The sequence below is a fragment of the Martes martes genome (genome assembly GCF_963455335.1).
Source record: "Martes martes genome assembly, chromosome: 3".
Lineage (NCBI taxonomy): Eukaryota > Metazoa > Chordata > Mammalia > Carnivora > Mustelidae > Martes > Martes martes.
In genome coordinates this window covers 71,724,434-71,739,911 of record NC_137890.1, presented here as the reverse complement: position 1 = coordinate 71,739,911, position 15,478 = coordinate 71,724,434, and the positions used below count along the sequence as shown (strand labels likewise).

The 15,478-nt window shown below is 40.8% G+C and overlaps 1 protein-coding gene across 1 annotated transcript in view; it reads left to right on the top strand.

Moving 5' to 3' along the window:
* TEX26 (testis expressed 26) overlaps positions 1–9,572 on the top strand; it is a gene marked incomplete at both ends in the record, with an annotated part of 29,967 nt that extends 20,395 nt beyond the window's left edge. The window contains 3 exons of the mRNA XM_080799396.1: positions 2,298–2,474; positions 4,201–4,362; positions 9,481–9,572. Of these exons, the coding sequence (XP_080655522.1) occupies positions 2,298–2,474; positions 4,201–4,362; positions 9,481–9,572 (431 nt within the window). The remainder of the gene's footprint in view (positions 1–2,297; positions 2,475–4,200; positions 4,363–9,480) is intronic.
* Between the last annotated feature and the right edge of the window lie 5,906 nt (positions 9,573–15,478).

The window sequence follows — 15,478 nt, the reverse complement described above, 5'->3', positions numbered from 1 at the left end:
AGGATTCTTTGTATCAAGAACTTCTTTTCTTAATAATGCTGAAGGAACTCATTAACATGAAATTTTAAAAAGGCAATAAAAGCATTAATTGAGAAGAACTAAAGATTACTGTAAGCATATATCACATAGTCACTAGAGTGTGGTTCAGATTCTTTCTGTTCTTTTTTCTTTCATTCCCTCATTAATAAACATTTAGTGAGGTCTGTTACTGTATTAAGTGCTAAGGTATCAATGAAGAGTAAGACTTAACTTTATCTTCAAAGGAACTCAGAGAATCTAGATCTGATTTTTGTCTTTTCTGGGTCTTCATCTCCAGGGGCTCCACTATGCTGGTTCATCTTGGTGTACGTGGACCAGCCCCTCAAGACCCTTTGCAAACTGACCCTCACCTCTCCTCCTCCACCCTCAGCTACTTCTCCCTGCCCTGCATACCTTATCCTCTTACCAGCCAGACCATACTTCACAAACACACTGCGTACCTTCTGCTTCTCCTTCTGCTTCAGTGTTGACATATCATCAAAGCACAATCTTTGCTGTGTTTGCCTTTTAATGCTTGTCTTCCTTCCCTCCCCTAACAGAGCTCTTTGTATTCTCTCTGGCCTTCTGTAGCACCTACTGAAGCTCTGAGGGAGTGATTCTTAAGCATATGGGGAGTTTGTTCACAGTGTAATTGTCTGGGTCCCACTTCTAGAGCTTCTCAATGTCTGGGATGAGGGTCAGGAAGTGTGTTTTGGAGAAACCTTCCTGGGTAAGTTGGATATATTATCTCCGTGTGAGCACCATGGTTCCAAGTATTAGGGTTATAAGACATCACATTCCATATCTGTTTTTCCTGTATATATCTTTCTAATCACACTAGATTGAGGTTGTCTCAAGGTAGAACAATGACTACATTATTTTTAATTTTGGCACAGAATACATATAGGAACTGAAAACATTTTGCTATTAAGTGGTAGATATGCGTATGTATCAAGTACTTCAATAGGAATTTGTTTTTCTCTTATAAAACTCTTAGTAATTTACAAAAACCAAGTTACAGATGGTGCTTGTCAAGAACAATGCCAGATTATTTTTCAAAATATCTTGAGAGATGTCCCAATATTAAGTCCTAGAATTGCCTCTTCTATATAACCTTGTCTTCTCCTTGGGGAGTGTATGAGGTCATTTTGAGGCCCATTGAGTATCACGTCCTCTTTTCCTGAGTCATCTAAATGAAGAGACAGCATGCAGTGAAACTTTCTCTCACTGTTCTGGTCTAGACAGAGATAATTTTTTAAAAAATCAATAGTAAAACGCTCTTGGATGCCAGTAAATAACATCATATATTGTTTGATGTACATTTGAATTTATTTTGAAGAGACCTATCGAAAAATGAGTTCAGAACAAGATTCGAGTTTAGTTTCAATAGTAATTGGCACTATTTGGATATTGTGTATGATATCCATATTTTTAACCCTTTTCTCCTGAATAAAGTTGGTGTTATAAGATGTGCTTCTGAACCAACACTATAGCAAGAATTAGGAATGAACTCACGCTAAGGGAGATGTCTTACAACTCTTCTAATAATCTGGCAGTGCTTGTGGAACCTGGAATTTAGTCAGTGCTTCCTAGATATTTAATGAATAGTTGTTAATGGTGTTGTTTCAAGGAACTAATAGTGCAACTGTCCATCAATGACCGCAATGTTACCTAACCCTCCAGCAGTAAGGGATAAGCTTCAAGTGGTTCTTTTCCAGATAATGCGAACGATATGCATTGCCCTATCTAGAGTGCTGCAAGATCTAACAAATAAAAATAAAGGGTGACCTGTTAAATTTGAATGATTATATATAGTGGATAGACAATGAGCACATGTACACACTTATGCCAAGAAATTTTTCATTGTTTATCTGAAATTCAGTTTAACTGGCATCCTATGTTTTATATGGCAACCCTAGCCTTACCTAAACTCTCTCACTCTGCTCCCCACCCCTGCCCCAGGACTAGGCAGGCCTACTGGAATGAGGAATGCCTTCTGTGTCCCCCTAGCAGAACAAAAGAGCACTCCTAACTGACATATAATATCTTCATTAGAAGCTGCTTCTGATCATTGGAGCATACACTTCCTGTGCCTGATAAAGCAGAAAATTATTTCTTGGTTGAAAGATCCATAAAAACTACATTGATTGTACCTCTAAATACAAGAAGAGCAGGTTTAGTGTGACCAATTGGAAGGTACTGCCAGAAGCAAAAATGGGAATATAGGACGCTATTTTAAATAACTTACAAGGACTTCTACACTTGTAACCCCGCCCCAGCTCAGAAGATTAAGGAAAGTTCTCCGATGTCTCTGGAATGGAAAAATTTACTTCCCAGACCCGCAGACACTGAATTTCGACGGAATTACCAAGTTCCAGCTAAAATTCCCGAGTTGCAGGATTTTAGTTTCAAATATGGATGCTACTCAAGCCTACCAGTTGCTTCTCAGGGTCTAGGTAAGTAAGTACACCTGTAGTTTCGAAAGCAACTTCAGAGATTCTGTTCTTGTTCCAAGATTCTTTGGCACGCAGGGCCCCGGCAGGTAATCTTGGTAATAGTTAGGAAGAATACCAGTTATCTCTGCATCCCTGCAAGGAATCAAAACTATGTCTAGCTTCAAACCCAAGGAATAAGTAAGTCTTGGAAAAGAACTGATTGCATATGCTATGAAATGAGTATATGCTCTGCCTTGTGGTTGGGGGGTGTGGGGGGGAAGAGGTTGTTGGAATTAGAAAACAAAAGGAAGGCTTCAGTTGCTATAAAATTACCAAAGAGGAAACTGGGTAGGACTCAAATTAGACTTGCCAGTTATCCACTGGAGGTTTAACCACATGGTACATCTATCAAATATCTTCAGATTTGACAACCGTTCTAATGATCCTGATTCCTACTCTTTTCAACAGAAGTTTTTAAAAGTCCCATGGCCAAGCCATCTCGAAGCTAGTGGTTAAATGTATAATTTGGTGTCAGTCTGAGATAGTGATCTATTCCTGGCATGGAGTTGGAATCAAGTAGTGCTGTAGACAAAAATCACAGGGATAGAAGCTTAGCATCTTGAGGTTAGAAGACAGCCTAGAAATCACCTCATCTAGATCCTCACACCATATGGGAATCCCCTCTATCCCATCCTTGCCAAGGGGTGATGTCATCACTTTTGGGGGGAGTGCCCCACCCCCAAGACAATGCTTTCATTTTTGGATACTGTTGGAAAGTTCTCAACAGCTGGAATCTCCCTTGCTTAAACTTTGGCTTTGGTTCTACTTCCTCCCACCAGCTGGTGGTCCCTGTAAAAGGGACATGTAGAATCAAAAGCAATATTTAAGGTGTCCTTAAGATTTACAAAGGTTGGGCATGTTGTAGAAATTAGGATCTTCCATCACGTTTTCATTGCTTTTTTTTTTTTTAAAGATTTTATTTATTTATTTGATAGATCACAAGTAGGCAGAGAGGCAGGCAGAGAGAGAGGGGGAAGCAGGCTCCCCGCTGAGCAGAGAGCTGGATGCGGGTCATGATCCCAGGCCCCTGAGATCATGACCTGAGCCAAAGGCAGAGGCTTAACCCACTGAGCCACCCACCAATATTTTGCCCCAATAATTCCATGACTATCAGAACCCACATTAAATGAACAATACTCAGGTTCAAACAAATGATTTTGATTTTGCTTGCACATGATACGTTAGTCTGAATTATTAGTCTAAATTTGCAATGAGTGCTGGCTGGACATATTTTCACTGCTCATCTGCACACACCTGGGTAACTGAGGGACTCGTCTTAAGGTGTCACTCAGTCTGTGCAGGAGATGGCACGAAAGGGAAAGCAGCTTCTATGAAGGCATTTGTTTACTAAGGAGCTGGTGAATGTTACCATCCCACCATGCTGACCTGCAGAAGAGTTGAGCTCAGGGAGAACTTTTCTGAGAATGGTAGTCACACTTGCGTCTCTGGCCATCAGCCCCAGTCACCCCCACTGCTAGTATCCACCGTCCTGAGTCCCAGCAGCTCTGCATAGCCTGAATCATGGGAGGAGTGTCTTCTACTGTGTGGCCCGCTTTCCAGTACCTCAAGGATGCTGACTAAACTCCAAGTGGGGCTCGGGACTGTTGGGGGCGTGTTTGACAAATAAGGGTGGGAATTCTTTGCTCAGTGACTGCCTCCGTGTCTTTCCTTTCCCGTGTCCCCCTAGTCCCTGCCGTGCTGCACAGCCACATGAGGAATCAAGAACGCACAAAGAAGCAGACTATATACCAAAGCCATTATGGAAAATCCTATCTGGATTTCTTAACGATTTTAGACTCATTTACTCCCTCTCAAGTCAAAGAGTACCTACAGGGTGTTTCTTACAAAGGTAGGAGGAGGTCTCGAGTTACTATTGAATGAATTTACAGAGAGTAATACGTTGCTTTTCATGCCAAATAGAAATCGTTCCAATGTTTAGCCGCTGGAGCTAAATGTCCACAAGGAGATAAACACTGCCTCAAAGAAATCCCACAGTTCTCTGTAAACCTCAGCCCATTGAAAATAAATTTGTCTTAAAAGAGGCCCCAGGGACTGTAGCCCCCCTTATTAAAAAAGAAACATCTAGCCTTTCGCTCCTTTCTGATCGCACTCATTTCGCTCCTTCAGCTCCACGGTTGCATTTCTCCAGGATGATCTCTGGTTTTATTACAGTGCAGTGATTTCTTCTGTGGGTGTTTATGCTGTCTCACAGTTTTGTTTTATCTTACATAATCTTTATTGCCTGTTTGATGGTACTTTTGGTGATCGGCTTTTTAGGGTACATGAGAATCTCTGTGTAGAACATCCTCCAAAAGGGCGAAGGCCATTCTCAGGGCAGTGTTAGTTCATTCTGTATTATGAAGACTTATCCCAGCTCTGGGCCTGGGGACTGGAATCTGCTTGGGAGCATCTCAGGGACAGCTGGTCAGTCTGTGCACGTGTAAAATGTCAACTCAGAGAGTAGGAGTTGGAGGAGAGGAGAAGAAACTCTTCTACCAGCTGCCCTCGGGATCCACTGCTGGTGATCACACTTGCTATTACTCCCCATTTTTGAGCATATGTCCCCATGCAGGCATATTTATTTCTATAAAGAATATTCATACACCACTAAACTAGTGTATTATGTAAGTTATAAAACATACTAAATGCTGAAGAAAGAAGTAAAAAGCAATATAACATAATGTTATAGAACACAAATATGTAGAATATAAATACAGGTTCTAATATTTCTTCCCACAAGCCATGGACCACCTTCGACCTACCACTTGGTACTTCAGGCTATGTGGCAGCCACTGCCTTGTTTTGTGCCCCGTGGTCAGGCTTGACTTGGAATGTCCACCAGGTCCTCATTAACTCCAACTGCTCCCTGCCTCCTAGCTGTCTTGGGTCCCCAATCTCTGTCCTTTGCCTGTCCCCAGCTACAATAAGAAGAGCTTGGTCTTCTGAATTCTCTCTGAAACCCTTTAATGCTAGGATCTTGTACCCCACACAAAACTGAAACCCTGCTATAGGCAAGTCTGGTGAGGGGGTGCGCATGGGTGTGTATGTGTGTAAGGAGGGGAAGAGGATACCTTGCGTGATTGCAGATGGAGGGTTGATGGCCCAAAGGCCGTTAAAAGAGCTCAAATGTTGGGTTTCAAGAAGTACTAGAAGCAGGTGTTTTCCCTCACTCTAAGGCACAAGCAGAAGCCTGTGTTTGCTATCAGGAGCCTGGTTCCTCTCAGCAGATGCTTCTGGGCCAGTTTGACCCCTCAGAAGGAAACAAGAGGCTCCTTGAGGTCAGCTGCTCAGATCTTGCAGGGAGGCAGAACAGAAGCTCCCCATCAAGCCCCAGCCTGCTTTCCATTGTTTTTCCCAGTTTGGGTTCATAGATATAAAACCGTAAACAGCATTCTGTAATGGACCCCTTTCACCTCTGGAAACACATCTGTTTGACCCCAAACAGATGAGTGCACCCAAAGCAGATGGATGCTTCCAACTGCCCAGGGACTTGAAATGCAGGCGGCATTGAGGCTTCTCTGCCTGCGTGGAAAAACCAGGTGCCTGCTGGTACCTCTGTCCTTGGTTGTGTGTGTGTGATTTGTAATCCAGCCTTGGTGGTGCCCCCCGAGGGTGAACCAAGGATGCCGCAGGTACTTTGACAGCCTCTGCTCTGCTCAGATCTACCTTCTCCAAGATTCCTAGCATAAGCTGATTCAGTTGGACTTTTCCAGTTGGGTTTTCTCCCCAAACAAGTGAGACATGATCTATTACCTAACAAGGTAGCTTTAGGGCCAATCTAGACCTTGGTTGCTTTTCAGGTATCCTGCTGTCCTGGGGCCCTCAGGATGGCACTGGGGGCAGGTACCTGGATGCTCAGGCCCCAGAGCCTTGCCATTTTGCACAGACTAGGGCCTTTATAGGATCTACAGGTTTTAGTTTCTCTTTCCTAGTTTTGCTTTCGAATGACCTACTCCTCAGCCAGCTATGCTAGAGGCTGACAAGCAAGTAGGAGGTTCCCTTTGAATTATTATGCCCCCACACTCTTGTCATTTTCTAGTCATTTAATTGTCATTAGTGTCTGGGATGATGCTAATGCTTTTCGGACGGTGAGTGTCTCAGCAGAGCTCCTGCATGGTAGGGCTGAGCCAGTATGCAAGAGAATAAAAAACTTGGCAGCTACACTAGGCTGAATGAATTATTACCACCTTGCTTAAAGTATTTTGCTGGATTCTCCCTCTTAGAGAGTATTGGGGCCCAGAACAGGTACGTTTTGAAAGAGGGGGGAAGGGAAAGGATGCCCATCATGGCCCAAGTCAGGGGGCGAGGGAGATGGTGGGATACAGAAGATTCCAGGAAGACAAGATGAAGCTGGGAAAGTAAGAAAGGAGGAGCAGCTGAAGGCAAACCTTTTGTTTCCAGTAATCCTGTGTATCGCTATTTGGTATTGCGTTCTCTATTATAACTTGAGAGATTTGAACTAACTGTCTTTAGTGGCCATTCTGTTTTCAGAATTGTCTTAATCTCCAAGAGATTCAGACCACACAACAGCTTACTCTTTGGGCCTCTGTTATTTATTGGTAAAGACTGTCATCTCCCTACTTACCCCCCCCCTTCCTTTAAAAGACAAAATTATCTGAAATCTGGTTTTCAGAGTCTTTCAGCTCTCACTCCCTCCCCATCTCTTCCAGTCAAACTCCCATGCATATAGCTATCCAAATGGTAATTTCTTCCTAGGATGTGATTCAGAATTGTTCGGAATATATCCACTGATTGGAGGGATTTCATTGACTGAACACCTCACTTGATACAAAGATAAATAAAAAACAAATCCTCCCTTTCAAAGAACTCATCATCAGGTGTGGGAGACAGACACACAGGTGTAATGTGATAAGCTCTGTAATCGAAGTAGTCTTTGGGTGTATTAGAAGTCTGCAAGGGGTACACCCCCGCCCCTGTGGGTTGAAAGAGCATTAGGGAAGGCTGCTCTGAGGAGGCCTCTTTTAAGGGTCAAGGGCAGATCAGCATGACAAGGAGAAGCAGGGTCATTCAGAGGGAGCAGAGGGAACAGCATAAACAAAAACATGGAGACATGAATCTACATCTGTACATAATAAATACACGTAGCATTTGAATTGCAACTGATAGCCTTTTTGAACAGTTGTTTAAGTTGATATTAAATTCGATACCATCTCATCTTTTTTATTCATTCATACTGAACTTGATTCATCTTATATGCTTATCTTTGACATAAGAAGGATTTGTGTTTATTCATTTGCTTGCTTATTTAAAAATTAACACTTTGGTGTAAGATTTAACATAGAGACCCTTTAGGCTTAAAATGACAAGGACCGAAACTAGCAAATGTTGAGAATACAGGGAGATCTGTTGCTGGTAGGCATATCAAATAGTAACGTCAGTGTAATATTCGTAACAGATCTGGCAGTTTCCCATAGAGTTAAACCTATATCTACCCCAAGACCCAGAAATTCTATTTTTGGGTATTTACCCAAGAGAAAAAAAAAAAAAACATGTGTCCACTGAAGGACTTCTACAAAAATGTCCGCAGCCACTGTTTTCTTAATAGTTCCAAACTGGATACAACACACATTTCCACCAACAGCAGACAGTGAAAAACTAGTATATGCACAAAATGAAAAACTGCTAGGTAATTAAAAAAAAAAAAGAATCAGTTATCATTGTAGTCAACAACATGAACTTCAAAAACATGATGCTGAGTGAAAGAAGCCAGACATAAGATCTTACATTTTGTGTGAATGCCTTTATTCAAAGGGCTCCAACAACAGGCAGTACTTCTCTGTGATTATCGAAATTGGGACAGTCTGTCTTGGGTGGGGAGGGGTGTTGACTGGGAAGGAGCATGACAGTTCTTTTTGGAGCGGTGGCAGTGCTCTTATTATACGGGTACAAGTTACATGCACGCAAGTATCAACCCATCAAACCGCTCATGAAAGACCAGTGTGTTTCACTTTGTGAAAAGTATACCTCAATTTAAGACAATGCTGAGATCAAAAAAGATATGGAGCAATGTGGGGATGTCAGGTCACAAAAACAAAGAACCAGGAAGAATTGGAGAGTAAGCCAGGACCACACACACACACACACACACACACACACACCTGACCTTTAGACCCCAGCTGACACTGAGCAAGGTCACAGGGACACTGCACATGATAACATGGTGCCACTCCCACTCTTCCTTTCTTTTGGTTTCTGCGGCACAGATAACAATTGCTAGGAGTGAGAAAAATTTTACAGCTCCACTCTGTGATATTAAAAAGATATATGTATATATATATATGGAATGAGAATTAGGGAACTATAGCTGTTCAGAACCAGACAAGATTCCTTTAACTTTCCAGATGAGGATGTGGAGGCCAGGGAAATGAAGGGCCCTCTTACAGTCAGTTGTCAGTCAAAGATAGCAAAGCACACCAACGGTTGGTGGGTAGAAAAACAGCCCCAGCTTTGAGGAAACTCTGGGAACCATAACCTGTATTGTTTTTTTGTCATCACTATTTATTACTGTGTTCTTGGTCATAAAGGGTAAGGCAGACCAGGCCCTGTCTAGGTGCTTCATACACAGCATTCCTAATCTAGTCCAACAACTGTACAAGGTGAGTCCTATTTATGTATTCAAAGATGAGGAAATGAGGGAATGGAGAGGTCACATGATTTGCTAATGCTCCCCAGGACAGAAAAGAAACCTGAGTCAGCTTTACTCAAAACACCATGCTTTCTCCAGGAAGCCTTGCTGATCCTTTAAATATTAAGTTTACTCTTTTTTAATCAATAATTATACACTTGCGACTTTTTAGGTGTTAGGCATATACCCTTTGATTATTTTGGTCTTATCCAATTTGCCTATAGATTACTATTATACGATTCTTGCCCCCTTCCTAGAATTCTCTATTTAGAACTTACTAGTTAAATGGAAAACTTCATCCTATTTTTCTTTAATTTTCAGACAGACAAATCCTCAATCGCTTTCTCCACTCTCACTGTGACTTTGGCATGGGACAGAAAAATAAAGAAAACAGTTCAAATGAAAAAAATTGAAAATCAATAAAAGCACTGGATCATTTTCTCAATAATGGAAAAAATAAGATCTAAATTGTTCCAAATAATATATTCATGGATTTATGTAATTTCGTTTTGTTTTATTTTGTTCTTAAACAATAAAATCATTTAAGGCCATAAATCCTCCCCCATCAATGTATCCAGTAGGTTTTACTATAATTTTTTTTCTTTTCTCTTCTGGGTACTTACTTTATGGTTTCAATTTTGAGTACATCTCTGACCTAGAAATAATGTAGAAGAGGCTTTTTAGTTTTCCAAAAATTAGAGGATTTTTAAAAAACTTTTTATTGTTGACTTTCTATACAAAAGCTTAAAAAAAAATCTTTGTTTTGGGAAATTTAACAAAGTTTCCTTTTATGCTAAGTGTGTGATTTGTATATTACATGAATATAAGAAGAGAAAAAAATGTATGGTTTATTGTATTTCTCAAATCCCTTATATCTTTGCTTTAATTGTATACTTGAACTGTCAAATTCTGGAAGAATAATATTAAAAACATCCCACAGTAAAAATGTTTCCATTAGTTTTCCTGTATTTCTGGGGTTTCATATATATTTATATAATATGTATTATGTATACATTTATGTTTGTATATATAAATCTATGATATATATAGCTGCTATGTTGTTTATCAATGTTTTTGACTCATTTAGAGCTTTTTCAGTGATTAATTTTTTTTCCCCTCATTACATGCTATTCCTCTTTGACTTCATTAATAATTTTGGCCATGAGTTACATTTTAATTGATATTAAGGTTGCCATTCACGCTTTGTTTTTCTTTACCTTTTCTTGGTATACATTTGCCTTCCCTTAATTTCCAATCTTTCTTTGTAAATTTCTTTCAGTTTGCTGTTAGAAATACCTTATGTAGGGGTTTTACATTATAACTAATATAAGAATTTAGTCAATAGTATACAATAATTATGATGCTTGACATACTTGGTTTTATGATTTCCATATTGTTTTTTCTTATTTGTTGTTCTTTTTAGTCTTACTTTTCCTAATTTTCTTCATTTTTTTTCTTACACTGTTAATTTATTTTTAGAGAGAGAGAAAGAGAGCGTGAGTGGGGGGAGGGACAGTGGGGCTACTGCAGAGCCCCACTTGGGGCTCAATCCCACAACCCTGAGATCATGACTTCAGCCAAAATCAAGAGCTGGATGCTTAATGGACTGAGCCACCCATGTGTCCCTTACACTGTTAATTTTTAAATCATACTATTTTTCACTATACTAGCAACTTTTAAAAATCACACATGGGCATTGCTAAATTTGGATTTCTCTATTAATATACAAAAATTACACTTTCCTATGCTTCCAGTATCTTTTCCTTATAATTCTGCCCTTCTCCAGCTTGAGAGATCATCTTTAATTTCCCATCCCATATCGTACTTCCTACTCCCATCTGAGCACTCACACAGATAGTTTGGAATTATTGCATCAAGGTTTTCTTAGGGATTTCCTTACAATTTCCTGTCCTATTTAAAGAAAAATTAAAGCATATAAATTTTCAGTCATATCACCAGTATCATCCTTTTATGTTTAACTATCACTTATTCATGCATTATCTTGTTTTCCCAAATGACTAGATCCATGCTCTGACTTACTTTTATTCAGTTAGAATAGTTTCTATGTATTTCCTCACATGAGTTACAAGGGTGGCAACACGTTGAATCCTTACTTGTCATTTTGTCCCAAAATGTCATTCTTTTGATTAAATGGTATCTTGCCTGGGTATAGAATTCTTGGAACTTCCAATTTTCTCAATAGTCCACAGTCATTCCATTGTCTTTTGGTTGAGAGTATAATTTGTAAGTCATATACTGGTCTGGTTCAATTACTGCCATAAGTGATCTGGGCTTTTGGTTTTGTTTTTCTGGAAGTTTATAAGATTTTCTCTTTACCTTTGGAATATTTCAGTAACTTTTTGAGGCTATGTTCAGTTTCATTTGGAATTTTTCTGTAACTTCAGGTAATTTTATTTCATATTTTTTTATTATGGCCTTTCTTCTCTATGTTACTCTCTATGATACTTCTTTCTTTCTGAATATAATAATGTTTTGGAGGAGAGGCTTCCTGGGTCTGTCTTTTGAGTCTTTTTGATTTTTTGTTTATAGTTTCCTTTTTTTGGCATTTATTTATTTATTCATTTATTTTTATTCTGTTCAGTTAGCATATTGTACATCATAAGTTTTTGTTGTAGTAATCAACGATTCATTATTTGCACCTAGTGCTCACCGCATAGTTTCCATTTTGAAAAATGTTTTTGACATATGTTGTATATTTCCTCCTTTTGCCCACTCAGAACATCAGTTTGGTTCTTAGCAATGAACGTTGTGTTTACCCTCTTTTAAAATCCAGGCATCAAATTTTATTTTACCATGAATTTTGTAAAGGTTAGGTCAGTCCTTTGGGGCCTCTGAGCCAAGAAAAATGAGCCTTAGAGGAAGGATGGTCTTTGTGTGTTTACTGGATGAGCAGTGGGGGGGCTGGGCTAACACAGAAGGGGTTCACTTGCTGCTGAAGGGGTTCACTTGCTACTGAAGTGCTCACAAAAGTCCCATGCTCCCTCCAGGCTGCTCCAAGAACAGGATTGACTGCACAGACTGGGCAAAGTTTATTCTAATTGCAAACTCCTCCAGGTTTTATATGGTTATCTAAGAGTAGCTTGTATATGGTTAGTATATGTTTATTTATGGGTAGCTTGTCTAAGAACCACAAGCCACGAGGGGACATGTATGGCCGTTCTGGAAGGCATAGTCCCACATCTGCCCATCTGGACCTATCAGAGAAGCCTGAAGTCTGAGATCCTTGTCATGGGCTCCAGCAGACTGCCTTCTCCCATGGCTCTGTGCCTGCTGCTCTCTCATGGCACAGGGTTCAAGGAAAACAAGATTTGTGTCTCCTTCAAATCTCTGAACAACATGCAGCTTCACATACAGCCCAGCCTCTCTCAATAGTGTGCAGTTCGGCTGTTGTGAGGCATTGAAGTGTAGCCTTGTCTGCTTTCCTGGAAGTCCTGTGGGGCATCTCTCCTTTGCTCCCTTCCCTGAATGACAACTGCCAGCAAGATTTATGTGGAGGGGGCAGCTTGACCACTAAGGTTTTTATGGGTCTCTTATTTGAACCTGTTCCACTTTCCACTTTCATTTTGTATTGAAGCAGTAACATCCCCATGGTGTCTCTCTCCTTTCAGATGGGTGATTTTCTACCAATGAGCTGGTGTTTGCCACACATTAGCAGTTGTGGGCCAACACCTGAACATCAAGCTGCTGTTGATGTGTTTCTTGGAGTAGTAGGGATTTAGCTGTGGCTGGCCCATAACTTCACATGGATTCTTTCTTGGTTTAGTGTGTGCGGTGTGGGACTTCCTGACTACCTTCGTGACACTCGCTCCCCAGCATGGCCCACGCTCCCTTGGGATCTTGAGTCACATATTAAACATGAGTAGCCACTTCAGTCAATGTTTATTGAACATCTACTCTCTGTCAAGCAGTGTTTTTAGGTAATGGGAATTCATTAGCAGTGAAAAGAAAGATACGGAGTATACATTCTAGAGTGAGGGACAGATCATAGGTAAAAACGGACGTAATTACAGAATATAAGTGCTACACAAAATATGAACGGTGCTGTGATAGAGAATAATGAGAGGCTTCTATGGGGAAGGATTATATAAGCTGAGCCTTTAAGAGGAGAAAGATTGGGGCGGCTGGGTGCCTCAGTTGGTTAAGTGTCCAACACTTGATTTCCACTAAGGTCATGATCTCAAGATTGTGAGATCGAGCCCCATATCAGGCTCCGTGCTCAGAGAGGAGTGTGCTTGGGATTTTCTCTCCCTCTCTCTCTGCTCCTCCCCTTGCTCGCTCTTTCCCTAAAATAATAAATAAATCTTAAAAAAAAAAGAGAGAGAAAGAAAGAGCAAACCAGGTGAAGAGATGAGGCAACAGCTTTTCAGGCTTGGGAAACAGCAAGGCAAGGCCTTTCTAGTAGGAAAAATCTTGACGTGTTCTAGAAACTGGCAGAATGCCAAGTGACTGAAGTATGGGGAATTGGCTGGGCACAGGGTGCAGAGGGACAGTCATAGAAAAGAAGGCCAAGGAGGCAAGGCTCAGATCACGCACGGCCTGAGTGCCACTGATTCTTGGCAGTATGGTCTCTGTTCTCCTTGTTTCTGTGCTCCAGATTACTTAATACATTTCTGTTGACTCAAGTTGTAGATCACTCATGAACATGGCTTGGTTGAATGCTAATCCTCCTCTTCAAACTTGGCTGGTAAAACTTTTTCTAGGACTGGATTTCTTAGCCACTGCACACCACGTAGATGCATCTTGGGCTTTCCACCTATCTCCAGGAGAAAGCTCCACACTCTGGGACTCCCAAAAGGGGTCTTTCACCTCCCTCCTAATGTCATAAAGTTTACTCTTTGTGAAGTTCTACGGGTTTTGACAAAAGAATAGAGTCATTGTACAGAATAGTTTCACCTAAAATATCACCTGGGTTTCACCTATTCCATCCTCCCTCACGCTTCCCAAACCTCTTCTTGCTTCTTTTGGAAATGGTTTTGGTATTCTAAGGGTGGGGGGGGGCAAGAAAAGCCACACCAAATCTATTGCCTCGTGGCAGACAGCCTGCAGATGAGTATTACCATCCACCTGGCTGGACACGAAAAGGCATGCTACATAGAGTTGTAGAACAGGTAAGTGGCTGCCATTTTAGAGCCACACATTCTGCCTATAAATACAGTAGTGAGATGGGTAATTTAACTGATTTCTTCTTGAGGCACTGTGGGAACTGTGGTATTGATTGTCTCCAATTCTTCATCTCTTTCTGTATGTATCCACACCCTTAGCTATGCAACTTTGTAGTTTCTCCTACCAAGTTTGGAACGTAGTTCTCAGCCTTTGCCAGGGAGCTTGGCCATGTGACTTGCTTCAGCCAATGGGATGGTAGCGGACATAATCCTGCCCTGGTTCCAGGAGGAGGATGAGAGACTTGTGGAAGGGATCTACTGCTATGGTCTGAATGTTTGTGTGTCCCCAGATTCATATGTTGAGATCCTAATCCTTGAAGTGATTATGAGCCGGTGGGGCCTTTGGAAGGCAAAGCCCTCATGATTGGGATTAGTGTTCTTATACAACAGGACCCACAGAGTTCCTGGCCTCTTCTGCCTTTGAGGGCCCCAAGAACCAGGAAGCTGTCACCAGACACCTAATCTGCTGGCCCCATGATGTTGGAATTCTAGCTTCCAGAACAGTGAGAAATAAATGATTCTTGTTTATGTACTACTGAGTTTATGATATTTTGTTATAACAGCCCAAATGGACTCATACAGCTACCCCAGCTGACCTACTCTAGTGACCCACAAACAAACTGTGAGTGGGAAATAAATGGGTTTTGTTGCATGTCACTGAGATTAATGCAGCATAGCTAAGTGATGCAGGCACAGTATCTAGATGAGACATCTTGGGAAACCTCAAGATGAAATGAAAGGCTTGGTAGAATCGGTTCACTCTCTTAAAAATATTAAGGCTAATCCCCACTAAAAATGGGTAGTGTTTAAAAAGTGGAGAGTGTGGTTGTGGTTCTTTTGTATTTTAAAGACTGCCAAATGGTGAAGGCATTTTAAATACTGAAAACTTCAAATGTTCTCATGAGGCCAGTAGCCACTGCTTATTTTAATGTGCCAAAGGATGTGAATGATTGGTTTAATACTGTTCCTTCTCAGAGCAGATTGTCGAGACCAGATCAGTCAATGCATCCAACATGAGTTAATTATGTAGTACTAGTACCTCTATTATTATATTTCAAAGAGAGTAGTGTTTCAACACAGATAATGATTCTGAAATTGTTTCTCTTGTGGAATCCCCGGATGGCTTTTTTGATTCC